This window comes from Spermophilus citellus, assembly GCF_964194105.1.
Source record: "Spermophilus citellus genome assembly, chromosome: 18".
In the NCBI taxonomy this organism is placed as follows: Eukaryota; Metazoa; Chordata; class Mammalia; order Rodentia; family Sciuridae; genus Spermophilus; species Spermophilus citellus.
In genome coordinates this window covers 10,389,255-10,408,204 of record NC_138200.1, presented here as the reverse complement: position 1 = coordinate 10,408,204, position 18,950 = coordinate 10,389,255, and the positions used below count along the sequence as shown (strand labels likewise).

Here is an 18,950-nt window from a genome sequence, read left to right as displayed (position 1 = left end):
GACTGTACACCTTCTCTTTTTTAAATTTTTTTTAGTTGTTGATAAACGTTTATTTCATTTATTTATATGCAGTGCTGAGAATTGAACCCAGTACCTCACACATGCCAGGCAAGTGCACTACTGCTGAACCACAGTCACAGCCCCTGTACACCTTCTCTTGAGCTAACATTTCATAGCACTCTGTATGTGGCAGGTACTGTGTAGAATGCCTTCCAGACCAGATTAATTTTTTTTCCTAGCCACCTCCCTTTTATAAATGAGGGAGAAAATTAACTCAGAGAGATTAAAGCACTTGTATAAAGCCACACAACAAGTGACAGAACTAGGATTTGGATTCCAGTTCATTTGCTTCAAAAGCTGAAGCTATTTTTATGTGGGGGGTGAGGAAACCTGGGGTTTGAATCTGGGAGTGCTCTACTACTGAGCCACATCCCCAGTCCTTTTTTATTTTTTATTTTGAGACAGGGTCTCACTAAGTTGGTTAGGGCCTTGATAAATGACTGAGACTGGCTTTGAATTTACGATCTTCTTTCCTTAGCCTCCTGAGCCTCTGGGATTACAAGTATGCACCCGGCCTGGGTCCCAGCTCTATATTTTCTTTTGAGACAGGGTCTTGCTAAGTGCCAAGACTGACCTTGAACTTGTAATCCTCCAGCACGTGCTACTGTGCCCAGCCAAAAGTTAGATCTTATAATCAATCATTATGATGCCTCACTTTGGGGTAGTATTTCCTCTTAGTTCTTAGTTAAGGTAGATTAGGTACTAGGACTTTTTTTTTTTTTTTTTTTTTTGGGTAGTGCTGGGGAATAAACCCAGGGCTCAAACATTCTAGGCAAGTGCTTTACCACTGAGCTGTATCCCTAGCCCAGGATTTGGTTTTTCCAAATCTAATTAGAGATGTTTGGACTGTCTTTTGTGAAGCTCCTTCTAGCTCATCTAACATAACATAAGGAAACTATGGTGTGTTTAGGCTGATTAGCTCAAAGACTAAACTCAAGTGTTAGTTATTTTCCATGTCAAAAGATGGAGAGGTTCCTGGCTGCACAAGAGGCTAAGGCAGGGGGATTTCAAATGTGAGGCCAGTCTCAGCAATTTAGCAAGGCCTAAAGCAACTTAGCAAGATCCTGTCTCAAAATAAAAAATAATAAAAAGGGCTGGGAATGTAGCTCAGTGGTTAAGCAGTCCTGGGCTCAATACCTGGTACCAAAAAATAAAAAGGACTGGAGATGTATCCTAGTGGTAGAGCACTTGCCTAGCATATAAAGCCCTGGGTCTCATCCCCAGTGTTTTCCTCCCAAAAAGGGCAAAAGGCTGTCTCAGGACAGAAGTGGCATTCATTAGTTCAACAATTTTTTTATTGAGATACCTACTAAGTGCCAGGCATTATTTTGGGAGCTGAGGATACAGCCAGGGGTGTATTATGAATTATGGTCGCTAAAATTTTGCCTTCTTAGTCCCCTTCCTTCACTAAAAAAAAAAGCATTGATATAAAGATAAATACCATTCAGATTTGGTTGTATTTGTTTTTTCTTCTACTTTAAAAGAAATGAAAACATTTCATGAGTCCTTAAAACTATCACAGGCCTTCAGCATTGTGCTTGTTGCAACTAAAGGATGGGTTTGCCTGGTGGATAACAGTAAATAAACACAAAAAATCCCTGCCTTCTTGGAGTTTATATTTATAATGGCTAAATAATTTTAAAAGTAATATATCAGATGGTGATAAATGATAAAGGAATTTTATTTGGGTTGGATGGTCACAAAAGGCCTCTCTGAGGAGGTTACATTTAAACTAAATGCTTAAATGGTAAAGAAGAAACCCGCCATGCAAAAATGCAAGAGAATATTCCAGGCAAAAAGGATGATAAAGGCCCAAAGAGAAAATAGTGGCAGTTTAGAGAGACAGAATAAGGCCTTGCATGGCTAGAGCTTACCTGTTCCCTGTAGACCCAAAGGGCAGTGGGTGAAAATTACAGGGATTATGAGAAAAGAAATTGGCTAAAACCAGAAGCAGCCAGCAAAGAGAAAGGCAGCCTTGGGAGGAAGTACATGAGTCTCAGAGGCCCCTGAGAGCAGAGCCCAGGTTGAACCTACTCGGTACTTCTGCCCAGGGGATGCCTAGAGTTTGAGATTCCTAGTCACTCTTGCTCCCTCCTGATTTTTTCTTCTAGAACTTTTGCATTTGCCCAGAATCTTCTCCCAGGTCTTTGCAAAATCCAGAATAAACCATCAGGAACTATGGTTAATTTGAAACCCTCTTAGATGTGAACAAGTAACACCTTAAACATAAGTAGACCTGGATGCTGTTTCTTCCTTGATGCCTGTATTGTTATTGTTGTTTCTCTCTGGGCTTCCAGGAGTCCCTCTAGGACAGAAGAAAGGTAGTATGCAAAAAATAAGTACCAAGCCCAATTTCATTTTCTTTTTTTTTTTTTAATATGTGTGTGTGTTCACACTGGTGGGGATTGAACCTAAGGCTTTGTGCATGCTAGGCAAGCACGAGTAGAATGGAATCCTGGACTGGGAAATGTAGCTCAGTGATAGAGTGCTTGCCTAGCTTGTGCAGGGCTCCAGGTTCAATTCCTAGCTTCAAACACAAGAAAACAATCCCAAGAGGATAGGGTTTAGCTCAGTGATAGAGCACTTGCCAATCATGGGTGAGACCCTGGGTTCCATCCCCAACACTGCAAAAAAGAAAAAGAAATCCCTAGCACACTGGTAGTCCCAGCTACTAGGAAGCCTGAGGCAGGAGGATTGTAATTTCAAAGCTAGCCTCAGCAATTTATTGAGGCCCTAAGCAATTTAGAGAGATTCTGTCTCAAAATAAAAGGAGCTAGAGATGTGACTCAGTGATTAAGTGCCCCTAATACCCACCCCCCAAATTATATATATATATATATATATATATATATATATATATATATACACACACACACATACATACATACATGTATATATATGTGTGTGTGTGTGTGTGTGTGTGTATATATATATATATATATATATATATATATGATATAATTTAGAGACCAGTTGATTTTTTTTCATTTAGTTGACTAATCCGTATGGCCTCTTGTGTTCACAAAGATTTTGAGGAGGATATCAAAGGATGTCAAGCCCTTAAATGGCTTCTGATTGGTCTAAAGATAAAGGCGAACTCCTTTTCACTGTGAACCTACAGTTGAGTTCCTGCCTCATCCAGCCTTTACCTCCTTCTCTATCCTTGTTTCATCCCACAGTACTTCTTGCTTTCTGTGCTCCTGGCGTGCCAGTTTTATTTCCTTTAAGTTTGCCAATGCTCTGTCCTGCCACAGGGCCTTTGTACATGTTCCCTTGGAATGTTTTCTTTCCCTCTTCACCTGTATCTTTCCACTTGTCCTTTAGAACAGGTTCTGGTCAGGTTTATTTCTTCAGGAAAGACTTTGTTGATTAAGGCAAATCCTCCTATTACAAGCCCTTCCTTTATTAGTTCAAAGCCCCCTATTGCAAACTTCTATATCACCAAATAACACCTCTCCTTTATTCTCATCAGGAGGCCAACTTCATGGACATGTCACCTAGATAGTCGCTTAGCACCCTGCTTTTAGAAAGGCAGGATGATTGGTTAATTCTTTGCTTTCTACCATCATGAAATTCTTAATTTTTGGCACAAGACCCATTTTTCATTTGCAATGCTCCCACTTGAAAATTATATAGCTTTGTCTGGTCCTTGTTGCAACTTTATGTTTGGTTTTGTAACAGTTTGGTTGATTACTTTATCCCTGACTATACTGTGAGCTCAAGAAGAAGGGACTTCATGTATTTTTATAACAGTTCCTGACACAAAGTAGGTGCTCAGTAAGTAACTGCTGAATGAATGGATGAAAGAGAGATTCTTTTAGGAATTTGCTGTTTGGTTAGGAAGATGAGTGCCTCTCCCACATCATACACTGCTTCCTGAGTCATTACCCCTGTTGCCACGGTATCCTGCACAGGGCCTGGCCAACCGGAGGTATCAGTTTATATAGGTGCAAACTGGAGCTAACCCCATGAGTAATCAAGGGAGGTTTTTGTTTGTTTGTTTGGTTGGTTTTTGTCTTGGCCATGCTGTAGGTGACACAAAGTGTTGTGGACATTTAGAGTGGAGGAGGAAAGCAAGGGAGGTAGCAACTAAAGTGAGCCCTGAAGGAAGGACAATGATTGGTGGCATTGAGGTGTTTGGGCAGCCCCAGAGGAGTTGCATGGGTAGTGGCAGTGGTGTAATTTGGGAGAGGGGCTCCAGCATCTCTGTATCTTCATGTGGTAGGAAAGAGGGGTGGAGGGTTGTGTTCATGGGTATATTGTAAATCATGAATTCAGGAATTAAGTTCTGCAGGTTCCCAGGAGGCAACTTATTTCATGCCATTATTTATTATTCATTTATCCAATATGCAGTGAATTCCCACAATATCCAGCCTCTGTCTAGTGTTAGGGATACGGTGGTGCTCCCCACAGCTGTAAGCCTTGTGCGGGGTTAGAGACAGGTGAGCACAGGGTCTGGGCAGCTTGGCAGCAGCATGTCACCCATCCTGTGGACCAGGATCATTTCATGTGAGAGAGTCAAAGGAAGGATGAGACCAGAGTGGTCAGTGCGGCTGGGTGGAAAGAGTGTTATGAACCATGTTAAGGGTTTCAACTTGATCCTTAACAACGGGATGACATTGATGAGTTTGAAGCAGAAAAGCCCACCCTGCTCCTAGCGGAGAGTAGGATGGAAGAGGCCAGATACGAGGCTGGGGGACCCGGAAGGATATCAGGGTGGACTGGGGGGGGGCTATGAAGATAGAGAGAAGGGGAGGGAGGGAGGGGAAGCATTTGGTGGCCAACTGGTCAAGGGGTTAAGGGAGAATGACAAGTGCAGACAATGCCTGGGACTCTGTCTTGGGTGTTCCAGAGTGGGGGCAGGGGCAGCATTGGAAGGGGGAACATTTAAAACAGGAGGTTTGGGGGTCAGATTGCAAATTCAATTTTGGATGTCCTAACCAAATCCAGCTCTCGTCCCAAACCAGGAATCAGAAGAAAAACCACTCCAGCAAGCTGCAAGAGCTGGCATTGCTGCTACCTGTGGCCCCGAAGACTGGCACCAAGAAGCTCACCAAGGTGCGGGACTGGTGGAAAGGAGGCAGACTGGGGAGACAGGTCTTCAGATAGCAGTAAGCTGGGAAAACCTAGCAGACCCTTTCAGAGTCAGCCTTGGAATGGGTATGGTCCTTCTCTGAAGGAATTTCTAGGATTCCTGATCCCATGACTAGAAGCCTGGCAGTCCTTTTATGCAAGAGACAGGGGAATTGGGAGGGAAGAACAGAATACGGAGTCCAACAGCCAGAGGTTTGAGACCCCCCCCCCCAGCTCACAGCTGCAGAACTCTGGTCAGTTTCCTGAGTTTCTTGGCTTAAAACAAGGAAATATAACTACCACTACCCAGAGATATCATGAGGCCAAAATGACATAATACTTGTGACAGGTTCTGCACGTTGCATACCCTGAATAAATATCAGTTCCCTCTTCAAGTCTCTTGTTTTGGGATCTGTGAGGTAGGACTGGGTGTGGTTTCCCAGGATGTCCCCATAGGCTCCTCAATAAATGTACATAGTGCCAAGCTAACACCTTGCTCCCATGGGGAATAGCATAATATGAAACTCAGAGATCTTGAAGGCTTGATATGACATTTTCTTGCTTTAGTTCCTCTCATTCACTCATGTACTCATTCATTCGTCAGCCATTTTTGGAAATATTGTTGGGTGCCAGAAGCTGTTCTGGTTACAACAAGGGAGGCAAAGAAATTTGAGACCCAGTTCTTCTCTGGGAACTCAGAGTCTGTCAGGAAGATGAAGATTTGAACACAGGAATAACTGATCCTAACTGGAATGTGCGACTTGTCTTTGCAGAGGTTCAGAGGAGTGGGTGTCTTGGAGAGATTTGCCTGACCCCAAACCTGGGCTTTTCCCTGCCCACCACATGTCATCAACCACAGGTCATGTTGAATCTTCCTCTTAAATCTCTCTCAACAGTAGGTGCTTTTATGAGTTTCCTAGGGCTACCAAAAAATCACCCCAAAATTAGTGACTTAAGAGACACAAACTTATTCTCTTATAGACTGGAGGTAGGATGTCCCAAATCAGAGGTACTGGTCTAGAGTCAAGGTGTCCGTCGGGATGGTTCCTCTGAGAGGCTCCAGGGGACTGTCCACTGCCTTTCCCTTTGCCAACTTCTAGAGGTCACCTACGCTCCCTGGCTCATGAGGGCCCAGGCTAGCAAGCAGCTTCACATCTTCAAAGTTCTTCCCTTTCTTACTAATTCTGTTGCTATATCGCCTTCTCTGCCTTTGTCCCCTGCCCCACCCCCACTGTTTCCCTCTTATAAAGCCATTGTGATTCCATTGGGCACACCTGGATGCTCCAGAGTAATCTCCATCTTGAGATCTTTAACTCACATCTGCGGAGTCCCCTTTGCCATATCAGGCAGCACATAGCACATCCATAGGTGCTGGAGACTAGAACGTGGATATCTTTGGAATTCTTTTTTTTTTTAATGTTTATTTTTTAGTTTTCAGCGGACACAACATCTTTGTTTGTATGTGGTGCTGAGGATCGAACCCGGGCTGCACACGTGCCAGGCGAGCGTGCTACCCCTTGAGCTACATCCCCAGCCCTCTTTGGAATTCTTTTTTTTTTTTTTTTTTTTTAGACAGAGGAGAGAGAGAGAGAATTTTTAATATTTATTTTTTAGTTCTTGGTGGACACAACATCTTTGTTGGTATGTGGTGCTGAGGATCCAACCCGGGCCGCATGCATGCCAGGCGAGCGGGCTACCACTTGAGCCACATCCCCAGCCCTCTTTGGAATTCTTATGTGAACTATTTGAGGAATTGTTTCCTCTGTCAAGCATTTGCATATTTGATGTGAGAGGTATGTTTGAGGCTCTTAGGGAGCTAAAGACGATAAAGACACAGTCCACTTCCCTTGAGGAATGACAGACTAGTCAGGGGACAGGCAACATTTCGTAACTGACCAGATGACCACATCTCTTGGAATTCTTCCAAGGTTTCAGAATACTTTGTTCACCATTTATCCTCTGCTGTGTCAGGAATCTTTCTTCCCTGTCTTCACCCTCCTGAAGTTCAGTCCTGGTTCCCTTGCTCCTTGTATTACCTGCATCCCAGTGCAGACAATGCCTGGGACTCTGTCTTGGGTGTCCCAGAGTGGGGGCAGGGGCAGCATTGAAAGGGGGAACATTTAAGACAGGAGGTTTGGGGGTCAGATTGCAAATTCAATTCCCAGTCAGGGCCCAGCATCTCATGGTCAAACTTGTCTCTGTGTGAAGACACCGTAGCCAGTCCCAGGGCTGTGTGACGGCTCATGAACTATTAGGTGTGGCTTCCCTGTGTTTGAGACTGGAGGGTTGTGGTGTCCTTCCACACCACTGTGGCTGATTAATTGCCCCCTACCCCATGTAGTCCTCAGCATAGTACCATGAGCATTTCCTTGTTTCTGACTCCTTTAGATGGAGAGTTATGCCAGTGCATATCCCATAAGGGAAAAATCTCTACCCCCAGGGCCTCCAGGACCCCCAGGGCCCTGCCTAGAGCAGAGAGCAGGAGCAGCTGCTCCCAATTTACTGAGAGTTCCAGATGCCAGATCTTGACTGCTAAGCATCTTAGATTCGAATCCTCATTTAATCGTCCCACAAGGCTTGGGAGAGATGTATGGGTAGGCTCACTTTGGTTTAAGGAAACTGATGTGCAGAGGGGTCACACTGCCCAGAGACACACAGCGGGGCAATGAGAGAAATGTCATTCCAAAGCCCTGTGCTTCAACCCTGCTGTCACAAAGAGCTCAGTGGATGTCTATTGAATAGCTGAATCAATGCCATCTGTTGAGATATAGTGATAAGGTCCCTGGGATTCAAACCTCAGGGGCAGCAGCCAAGGCCACCCTCCCCAGTTATCAAATACGAGCTTCTGCTGAATCCTGGGTGATTCTCAATTGCTTTCTGCATACAACCTTTAGACTAGTCGTAACAAGTAATATTTATAAATTATTTGACAGTTAACAAAGACTTAATTTTGTGCCAATCCTGTTATTAGAAGGAATAAATTAAAAAAGACAGTATCAGCTCTTGAAAAAATCCACTGTCTAGCAATATATATATTTTTAAATCCCTAGGAAACCTGGTAAAGGTGATCTCATTCAGTCTTCAACTAAGCATTTATTAGGCAATCAATGTATCACACCCTGTGCTGGACAATTTTACATTCACCAATTGTTTACTTTTTTTTTTTTTTTTTTTTTTGGTACTGGGGATTAAACCCAGAGTCACTTTACCTCTGAACTACATACCAAGCCCTTTTAGTTTTTTTTATTTTGAGGGAGGGTCTCACAAAGAGGCTGGCCTTGAACTTGTGATGCTCCTGCCTTAGCCTCCTGAGACACTGGGATTACAGGGAGGCACCACCACCCTGTTTTCTAATTATTTAGCCTAATGGCAGTCCTCAGAGCCCAGCTGAATATCCTCATTTCCATTGCATAGATGAGAAAATCAAAACTTGGTGAAGTACATAAAATGACCTGTTTTTAATGCACAACTAAGTGGTAGTTTGGATCCAAGTTTTAAAACCAATGTTCTCTTGGCTATGTCACACGTATTTCTTAGATTATATAGTTCTGTTATAGCATCCTTCTTGGATACTACTAAATCATTTCACTGACTGTCTATATTGTATTTTATGGAATACTTTCATGTAAACCCCCTCATGAGACCCTGTTTCCTTCCTGTTTCCTTATTTGAAGTTTGAGAGTTTATTTCTGATTTTTTATTATTCTGTGGATCCAGTTTGATTCAAAACTGGTGAACTTCCCTCACCTTGTCACCCAAATAACTCCTTCTACTCTTTTTTTTTTTTTTTTTTTTTTTTGTGTGTGTGTGTGTGTGTGGTGCTGGGGATTGAACCCAGGGCTCTGTGCATGCGAGGGAAGCACTCTACCACCAACTGAGCTATATCCCTAGCCCTCCCTCTACTCTTTAGACCTGTTCAAATGTTACCTCCTCAAAGAAGCCTTTCCAGACACCCTAATTTTGGGATCCTTTGTTTGTGGTCTTTTATTCATAATGCTTATTATATAGTTGGTAATTTTGAATGATTTGTGAGTTGATTAGGGTCTGTTGCCCTCACTAGACTGTAAATTCCCTGAAGGCAAACAAAACATGTCTAGCTTACCCTGACATACCTCTTCTAGCTCTGTAACCCATATCAATTCAGGAGGCAGTAGGTAACTGGATGGGCGATGCCTACCCACTGGGCAGGAGGCATCCTCTTGGCGGGAGGTTCCATTCCTCTGATAATCCCTGGCTATATGCTTGGGATACAGAAATCAATTAGCCACAATTTCACCATCAAGTAGTTCAAGGTCAGTGGAAGTGAAGGACATGTCAACAGATAATTATAAAACAGCGTTGCAAGTACCCTGGTTGAAATTGGCCCAGGGTGTTACAAGAGTGCTAAGGAGGGCAGCTGAGCCAGCCTGGGTGAGAGGGGTCAGGAGGGCGGGCATGCTGCCGAGAACCAGAAGAGGAGATAGAGGTGAGGAGTTCATGGGGGAAAAGAGGAGGATTTGCAGACCGGAAATACAGCATGAGCAAAGAGCCAGGGGCCAGAAGCTGAGCTGTACGTGCTGAAAAACAGCCAGGAAGCAGGCAGACCTGAGTTCAGATTCTAGTTTTTCTACCTCTTTTCTCCAGATCCCTTTGGCATTCTAAGCCTGTTTCCTCAGGTGACACCCCACCCCATCCCCTGCCACCTCACTGAGCCTTGGCGAGGTCTTAACAGTAGAGCAGGAACAGTTGGAGGACTGAGGCCTTGCTTGGGAGAGGTGGGAAGTAGGGGCCTGAGGCCTGCCTGTCTCTGGTTCCCAGCAGCCTCATGTTTTCCTGGGTCCTGGCTCTTGTGCTCAACCCTGTCTTTCTTTTGGGGGCAGAAGGAGATTCTGCTTCACGTCCTGCACTACATTCAGTACCTCCAAAGAAGCATCGATGTGGCCAAGGCCTTGCTCAAATTCCACACCAGCGATGGGGAAGGTGGACTTGGGGGTAAGAAGTTCAGACAATGTTTCCTAGTGTTTGCTACAGGCCAAATGTTGTCCTGGTCATTGTGGACATTGAGTGACGTAGATGAGTCCAGTCCCCCTCCCTGCCCTGGACTCTCACAGCTTTATGGAGGGGAAGCCATCAGAAAGTTGTTCAAATGCTGTGGGGGCTTAGAGGAGGGGCTTCCAAGGACAGCAGGAGAAGGGGACCCTGCCAGACAGAAGGAACCATGTGGGTGAGAGTGTGAAGGCATGAGGAGGCCCATGTGGGACATTTGGGGACAGGCAAGTAGTGAGTGTGATTGGAGGGACCATGTAGCATCCCGAGCTAGATCAGGACTGAAGTGTGTCTCCATGACCTCAGCCTGCTGTGCTTCAGTTCCCGTCCTCTGCAGAACAGGACACACCAGCACTTGGCTTGTCGTAGGGATTAAATACATATGAAGAAACAACAGGCGACTGGGGTTGGGGCTCAGCATAGAGCACTCAGAGCACTGCCCAGCATGCAGGAGGCACTGGGTTAGATCCTCAGCACCATATAAGATAAATAAATAACATAGAGGTATCGTGTCCACCTATAACTAAAAAGAAATACTTAAAATATATATATGTGTGTGTGTGTGTGTGTGTGTGTGTGTGTGTGTGTACATACATATATACATATATATTTTTTCTTTAAAGAAAAAGAAAAATAGCACCTGGAGCAGCGGCCACCCAGTGTTGCGCAGGGTGCCCAGTGCTGTCGGTGTTGCTGGAGTGCGAGATACTCAGGCAGGGTGGCAGGAGATGAGGCTGGAGGGGCTCACCAGGGGCTGGGGGAGCAGGGGTGAGGTCTTGAAGGGCTTCTGGTACACAGCTACAGAGAGAGATGAAGACGATGAGAGTTACTGAAGGATTTGGGGCAAGGGAGTCATGATCAGATTTGGTTTGGGGTTTGGTTTGGAGATGGAGTCTCTGTCTGTTACCCAGGCACTCTATCCTTTTACCTAAGCTTCCCAAGTCGCTGGGATTCTAAACATACAATGCCACACCTGGCAGATTTTTTGTTTTGTTTTGTCCTAGAACAGGGTCCATGACATCTAGAGGACTGATTGTGAAGGAAGAAACTGGAATCAGGGATATCAGAGAAAATGGTTTTAGGAATATCTCTGGACCAAAGACAATGAAGCCCAATCTAGCACTGTAGCTGGGAATGTGGACAGAAGTGGGTGAACTTGGGAGATGTTAATAATAAGGAAGACTTGAGAGGCCAGAGGCAGAGGCCCAGGGCGACCCCAGGTGGATGGTAGCACCTTCACTGTATTGAGAAAGATGAGAAGGAACAGGTTTGGGGTGGGGAAGAGGCATCTGGGAAGGGGTGAGTCTGTTCATCCTCTTGGCCAGCCCTGGGGAACCTGACTTTGCCCCTGTGCTTCTGCCTCCTGGCTGTGCAACTGAGGACAGGTCTGCTTCCTCCCACATCTGGGTTTCCAGGCACTGTGCCTCTTAATCCCCTCTACAGGAACGCTCAGTCAGATGAGTCCCCTTGCTCCAGTGTCTGGCACCATCTCCTCAAAGCCTTCTACTGTTGGGGGGAGGGCAATTTCTGACCAAATCCCTGAGCCCCATGTTTCCTCTTTAGGGAGCCCAGTGGCCTTGGGGCCTGCCCAAATCACAATTCCATATGTGAGTTCTGCCTGGGGGCTCGCCTTATCCCAGGGTTAGGAAGCATCATCTAGAGAGCAGGAAACATGCTAGGGTGAGGACTGGGATCTGACCTGTCCACTTCTCTGTCCTAGCAGGGCTGGGTCGGAACCCAGCTGTGGGCCCAGCCAGGCGGAAACACTCAACCCCCTCCAGCTCCCCGTGCTCTCGGAAGTCTCGTCTTTGGGGGGCCTGCCGGAAACCTCGGAAGAAGAAGCTGACTCGAGCACCAGGTATGAGCTGTCAGCGGAGCAGAACAAGAAGGCAGGGGTCAATGGAACAGGACTCCCTCTCCAGGGTTGCCATGGCCCTGCTCAGGGGTCTGCTCAGCAAACTATGTCAGGGTCAGATCCCACTCCTCCTAGTAGGAGCTCAGTGGCCTGGAGTGGGCCACTCTCCTCTAAACCTCTGCTTCCTCACTGGAAAACACAGCACCTGCCACAAGAGAACAAGCACGCACTCTGCCCAAGCAGAGCTCATGTGAGAGACACTGGTCAGGTCCAAGGAGCGCAGCTGCTGTTTTTATTTATTGCCCTGTACTCAGTAATCATTCTGGACCAGAGAATTGGGGAGTGTGCAGTGACAGGAGGATCCGTATGTGGGAGGCAGTGTCCTGGGGCCAGCCCCAGACATGCTACTCACTTGCTCCCCTTCTCATTTGTGGGACTCAGTTTCCGTGACTATAAAATGGGAGCCGGAGAGGCAGGGCTATAGTGCAGTATTTGCCTGGCATACCCACGGCCTTGGGTTGGATTCCTAGTAGAGCCAAAAAAAAAAAAAAGTTGGATCTCATCGGTGACTCCCTGGCTATACATCTAAATCACCTGGGGTGCTTCAAAAAAGAAAAGAAAAGAAAAAGAAATCCTATTCTTGTGCTTTTTACCTAGAGAATTGGGTGCCCTCTGTCTGTGGTGGAACATCAGATGAGCTGTGTCTTATTTTTTTAAGTGCTTGCAAGGTATATAGGTAGGGGTTGGGCTAAGTGACCTCTGCTTGAGTATCTGAGCATGCCTGGAAGGGCTGGTGAGTGACCAAGCCACACACAGCTTTAAAACAGGGTGTCAACTCAGAGCAAAGGAGGTCCCCACCTGAGCCATATTCTGGGGTAGTCAGGGAACACCCCCCCACACACACAGGGTCCTCTGACACCCATCTCTCTGCATTCTCAGAACGTCAGACCCGGGACCAGAAACCTCGCCGCTCCCTGGCCCTAGACAAACCTGAGAAGACGGTGACCACATCCCCAGACCAGAAAGAAGGAAACGTGGGGGGGATCACCACCCCTCCAAGATGCCCAGACCCCTGGGGTGACCTCAAAGCTGCATTTGCTTCATTTCAAGGCGATGGAGAAGGAGGAAGATCCCAGCTGACGTTGCTGGATATAGCTGAAAACATCGTCCTTGGTGACATCGCAAGTTGGTCTCTTTCCTCACCATGAGTTTCATCTTTACAGGCTCTTTGCTGGGGACCTGCTGAGTAGCTGGGGATACATTGGTGATCAGAGTAGACCCTGCCCCTCATCTCACGGAGCTTATGGTTTTGTTCCCAGTTTTCTTTCTCATTTCAGGCTCTGTTGTGGGTAAGGGAGGGAGAAGATCAGGGCTACCCTCCTGTTAGGCTCAGGTCACAGAAGTGGGACAGGGTAGGGTATCCTGAGAAGACCTCACCCGAAGCAGCCACAATGTCTCTTGAGATTGCCCTGTCACTCCACCAACTGAAATAGGCTTGCTGATGCATCTAGCAAAGAGCTGGGTGGAGAGAGGGGATTTGAACTCAAGGCCTAGCCTCATACTGGCTGCAAGGCCTTGGGCAGTTGGTTCTTCTGTTCATTCATGTAGCCCCCATTCTGAGTGCCTGCTCTGGGCCAGGCCATGTGCAGAGTGCTCCTGACATATCAGGGACTAAGGTCACAGTCCACTGAAGGAATCGCCCACATCACCAGATGCTGATGGTCCACAGTGACCAGACTTCCTGGGTTTCCCAGGAGGCTGTTGGCCCCAGAGGCATCTGACCCAGCCCGGGGCTGAGGGAGTGCTTCACAGATTTTCTTGCTAATTACGACATTGGCAAGCTACCCGATATCTCAGTGCCTCAGTTTACCTATAGTATAATAATGGTGTCCTCCAGCAAAGGGTCACTGAAAAGGATTTTAAGTGCTTCAAACAGGGCTGGCCACAGTAAGCACTGCATTCTTGCTTGTTATTCTTGTCGTTCCACTTAAGGATTTTATCCTCATTACAGCTTCTGATAGGGATATGAGATTCAAGAAACTTCAGGGTGACTTGGGCACCCCCAGCCTCACACAGAGGTCCTATAGACTAAGGTTTTGGTCAGGATGGTGGAGCAGAAAGTTGGGTGGCAGAACCTGGCTCCTCCCCATCCTCTATGTCGACCCACAGAAGCAGTCATCCTAATTTGCCCCCCAGGCTGCTGTTGTGCAAACAGTGCCCAGGATGGAGAGCCTGACCCTGCTTTGGAGGCCCAGAGAGGGGCTGAAGGGATCCATTTCCTAAGCAGGATACACCCCTATTCCAGGTGAGGGCACTCTGAGGGCACTGGTGGGCGAGGCAGAGGAGTTTGGGCTGGCATGGTGAGGGGTCCTGAGAAACGAGGCCGGTGTTCATCCTTTGCCAGTTCTCCTGAGCACTGCCCTGGGCCTGCTTTATGCTGACTGCACTGAGCTCTCTGGAGTCTGGCTTCCATCTCTCAGAACTTGGCCACAGCCTCCCCACTGGCCTCTCTGCCTCCAGTCTCCCCCTGCAGCCCATCTTCACTTGAGTAGCTTTTCTAACACACAGAACTTGGCCTTGACCCTTCCTTGGTGCCTAGCAGTTAGAGCCCAGTTATCTTAACTGGCATTGGAGACATTCTGTGACCTCATCTCCTGCCCTCACCCTGACTCTCAACCTAAGAGAATGCTCGCCATGCCCCGGCCTCTGAGCTTTACATTCTGGTCCCTCTTCATGGACAGCCCACTCCCCAGGCCCACCTGTGACACTGCCTGTCCTGCAGTCCTCACTGAGGTCTTCCTCCCACTGCCCTCAGCGTTGCCCCTCTGGCGCCAGCTTACCTCATAGGCCTAGAAGCCCCTGGAGGCTGGGCGCTCAGCTGACCGAGCTCCCTGGGACCTGCACACAGCCGGCCACAGGAGACACTGGAGGGGTCACACAGCAGTTCCCAGCTCAGGGCTCTGTGTTTGCCTCTTAATTCCACCTGTCACAGGCAGAAGCTGGTCTTCTGTGATTCCAGTGAGGAGGTGGACAAGGAAGTCCCAGATGCTGACCCGTGGCTTCCTGCCTGGACCCCAGAGGGCAGCCCTCATGGTGACTGAAACTGTCTCTCTTCCTTCTGAGGATTTCTATGGCAGGGGAAAGTGGGAAGGAGAATGGGGATCTGCTAAGAACAGGGATGGTGACTGCACTGTTCCTGCTGTCACTTGATGCTAGTTGCTTGGACAGACATTGCTAATCAATTATCATTCTTTCCCTTGAGTCCAGATACTACCTCAGAATCTTTCTTAACACAGAGCTGCAGGTAGATATATCAGCCTGTTGAATCTGACCCATTATGATGATTTTTTCCCTTTGCTATCCCTGAAATAATGCCAGGCACTGTGTCTCTTAATCCCCTCTGTAGGAACGCCCAGTCAGGAACGAGTCCCCTGGCCCCAGTGTCTGGCACCATCTCCTCAAAGCCTTCTACTGTTGAGGGGAGGGCAATTTCCAACTATATTACTGAGCCCCGTGTTTCCTCTTTAGGGAGCCCAGTGGCCTTGGGGCCTCCCCAAATCAATAATTGGAGTGTGACAGGCCACCCGAGTGAGATCCTAGGACTAAGTCCTTCCCTCTTCAGCTCCCCGGGAAAATTGCTGCCAGAACAGATCTTGGAGGATGGCAATGAGTACCTGACCCAAGGTGAGCCTCCAGGGCAAGACTGAGGCTCCAGTCACTCAGAACATGGGGCACTCACCAGGTGCTCAGGCCTATGCCGTACTCTGGCCGCCTAGAGCCCTATCTCATCCAGGCCCTGTCTCAAGGCACCCACAGCCCAGCACAAGAGAGGGAAAGGCTCAGGAGCCTGATCAGGGAGCCACATGCTCCTCCCTGGGGCTGGAGGGGTCCCACGGCAGCTGGCCTGTGAGGGGAATTGGACGTGGGGTAGGAAAAGGCCAGACAAGGGGGTTCCAGCTGGTGGGGACAGCAGGGCAGAGGCTCAGTGCAGTGGGAGAAGCACTTCCGTTCTAGCCAGCACTGTGGTGTCCCCACCAATAGGCCTCTTTGAAGAAGTGCTCTTAGAGCCTGAGTCTCGACCTTCTGCCTGTACCCTTGAGGCACCCCAAAAGAAGGTAGGCGACACCCACCATATGTCACCCCACTTCCCTGCTAGACCCATTCCCAGCCTCAGCCCTCTAGCCACCCAGCCACCTGCCCCCATCCATCTACCAAGTAGGGGGCTCCTGACTGTTTGATGGGTGAGAAAAAACCTGAACCCAGAGAGTGGCCCAGGAATTCTCAGTTTGAGTAGAGACCAAACCCAGGACTGCAGCCCTCCTGGGCCCTGGGCCAACCAGGGCAGCACCTCTGCTACAGAAGGTAACTGCTAATGGAGAGGCAGCTCTAGTCCTCCACAGATGCTTCCTCTAGTGTTGCCTCAATGAGTATCTGAGTTGGTGGCAGAAACAAAATCGATGTCATTAGCTCCTAGCTAGTGCCGGGCGCTGTGGGAGGTTCTTCCCAGTCCTGCAAGGCCTGTATTACTACCCCTGTTGTGTAGATGAGATCCAGGTTCAAAGAAGTTCAGACTTCCCAGAGCACCACAGCCTCTAAGCCACTAGTACGCTGATGGGGTGGAGGTGACACTGCCCCAGGATGGAAGGAAACAAGTCGCCCCAACCATTCTTGCCCCACTTAGCCTGCTATGGGAACTTGGGAGTGTGTACCTGAGTGTCCTGAGGCTGTGGAGACTGTGAGGCTGCTTGCATTCTGTCCTGGGAAATCAGTGAGTGGAGGGTGATCTCAGCCCCCACCCCAACCATCTTTCTCCCTCATCATGGCCCAGAGCGTTCCTCTAGAGGCTCCTGAAGCGCCCCCTGACTCCCACAGCCTGTGCCAGTCCTCAGTCTCACTGGACCACTGCTACCTCTCTTTGAGTGAGGCCAGCAAGGTGCAGTCCAGCCCCAGCACTGAGGAGAGCGACTCGGAGTCCCTGTGGGGGCAGGAAGAGGTGAGGGCTGGCATCTGCGGAAGGCGGGTGGGTTTCTCTTGCCCTGGCACTTACCACTCTTCTCTATCTGGGACTTGCAGGTCGACCCTGAGGGCTTGCAGTCCTCTAGTGACGAGGATGACGACTATACATGGACCCCCACCCGGAGGGCCTCAACCCTGTCCACAGGTGGGAGAAAGAGCAGGAAGGGCCGGACTAGCAAGGGCCCCTCGAAGCCCAAGGAGAGCAAGAAAGCCCCATGTCCTACCCAGATGAAGAAAAAGTGTGTGAACGGCTTCATCATGTTCTGCAGGATGAACCGGAAGCAGTACATTAGGTGGGTGAGGGTCCCCGGCAGCCCCTGGTAGGTCCCTGATTTCACTCTGCCTCCAGGTTGTGTGGCTCCAACTTGTGAGAGTTGCTTGCCCTTTCCTAGGACCCACCAGCCCCTCCACGGCCACAGTTCTTCCCCAGCCCTGTCGCACTGATCTGGTCCTTTCAACTGTGTGCAGTGAAACCAGCTCAAATTTGAGGGGAGAAAAGGAAATTAATTTGCTTGTATAACTTTAACAAAAAGGGGCCAGTGTTGCCTGCCCTAAGATGTGGTTGGTTCCAGGGCTGAACGATGCTGTCCAACTCCGCTCTCCTGAGCTGGCTTCATTCTCCAGAATGCTGGGGACAGGGACACCTGGGAGCTCTGGCTCAAGTCCAGTCTGCCCCCAGCAGTCCCTGTGGGGAGGAGGCTGAGCCGGCCGCTTGCCAGAGTGAAGCCGGGGCCTGGGAGTGTCCTGAGCCACAGTGGACAGTGGGTTCCTGTACAGGAAGGTCTAGGTGCTGGCCTGTAGTCACCACCTCACCCTCCTGGACACTGGGTTCTCAGTTGGGAGCAGCTATTTAATGCCTTTCCCTTCTTTGACCTCAGTTCCGGAGGGTGTATGATGGGGGCCGCGGGCTGCAGGGATGGGAGAGGGCACTGATGGGAAAGCTGAGGCTGGGAGAGGGCCAGAGACCCTGTGAGGCCCGCACTGCTGGCCTCCACAGGCCTCTCCTGACCACCCCTCCCGCCCCTCTTGTTCTAGAGCCTGCCCTGGGACTGCATCCACAGCGGCCACCAAGGAACTGGCCCAGCTGTGGCGGGTGATGACCCCGCAGGAGCGGAGACCATACTGGTAAGAAGCCCTGCCAGAGACCCTGTGAGGAGCCAGCAGCAGGTCCCAGCCTTCCTCTAGGGTTCAGAGCCTCGAGCCTGTGGTGCTGGAACAGGGCGGGAGCTCACTGAGCTGAGTCTTTCCTGAAAGACTTGGAAGTGACAGAGAGAGGTGTCACCTAGTAGCTCAGAAAGGCAGATGACTTCACTGGGTTTTGGACCTTGCTGCTAGAGGTTCTCCCCGGCTCTGCCACTGGGAGCTCTCAGAGCCTGGCTTTCAATTCCTGCTGCTTGGCCTCCTCCCTCCTGCCTCTGATCCCTGCCTCCCCGAAACCCATCTTCTCCACCAACTCCAGATAGCTGTCACTGGCCACCTCTGAAGTGGTCCCTGGAACACTCCTCAACACGAAGTTTCTCACACCCAAAGCCCCTTGGAGTGTGGGGTTCCAGCAAGGGAACCTTGGCCACGTCCCGTCTTAGCCTGGGACTTGGAACCCAGGGCTTGGCCTCCCACTTGTCCTCGGCCTTGGTCACTGCTGGGGCTGGAGGACCAGGGGTGGGACAGCGATGGTGGGAGGTGAGAGAGGAACCTGCCCCGCTGCCACCTCTCCCCCCAGCATCAAGGCCCGCAGGTTCAGCCGCCAGCATAACCGCATTGTGAAGCAGGAAAACTCCAGCAGTGAGGACGAGGACTGGGAGACCCCCAAGCCTTTCTACCAGCTGCTGGCGGAGAAGGCACACAGCAACCCAAACCTGCCCCCCCTGCCGCCTCTTCACCCCCAATGAGAGGGCTGTCCACCTGGGCGAGCTCCCTCACC

General features: G+C 49.1%; 1 protein-coding gene across 1 annotated transcript; it reads left to right on the top strand.

The window, feature by feature from the left end:
- Nucleotides 1-4,083: 4,083 nt before the first annotated feature.
- Nucleotides 4,084-18,918, top strand: MEIOSIN (meiosis initiator; the record flags this gene model as incomplete). The annotated part of the gene is made up of 12 exons (XM_081273683.1): nt 4,084-4,088; nt 5,028-5,118; nt 9,993-10,092; nt 11,879-12,016; nt 12,953-13,198; nt 14,894-15,106; nt 15,542-15,697; nt 16,055-16,128; nt 16,842-17,006; nt 17,087-17,322; nt 18,065-18,154; nt 18,750-18,918. 12 exons carry the CDS (start codon nt 4,084-4,086, stop codon nt 18,916-18,918), a joined length of 1,683 nt encoding a protein of 560 aa, XP_081129809.1.
- Between the last annotated feature and the right edge of the window lie 32 nt (nt 18,919-18,950).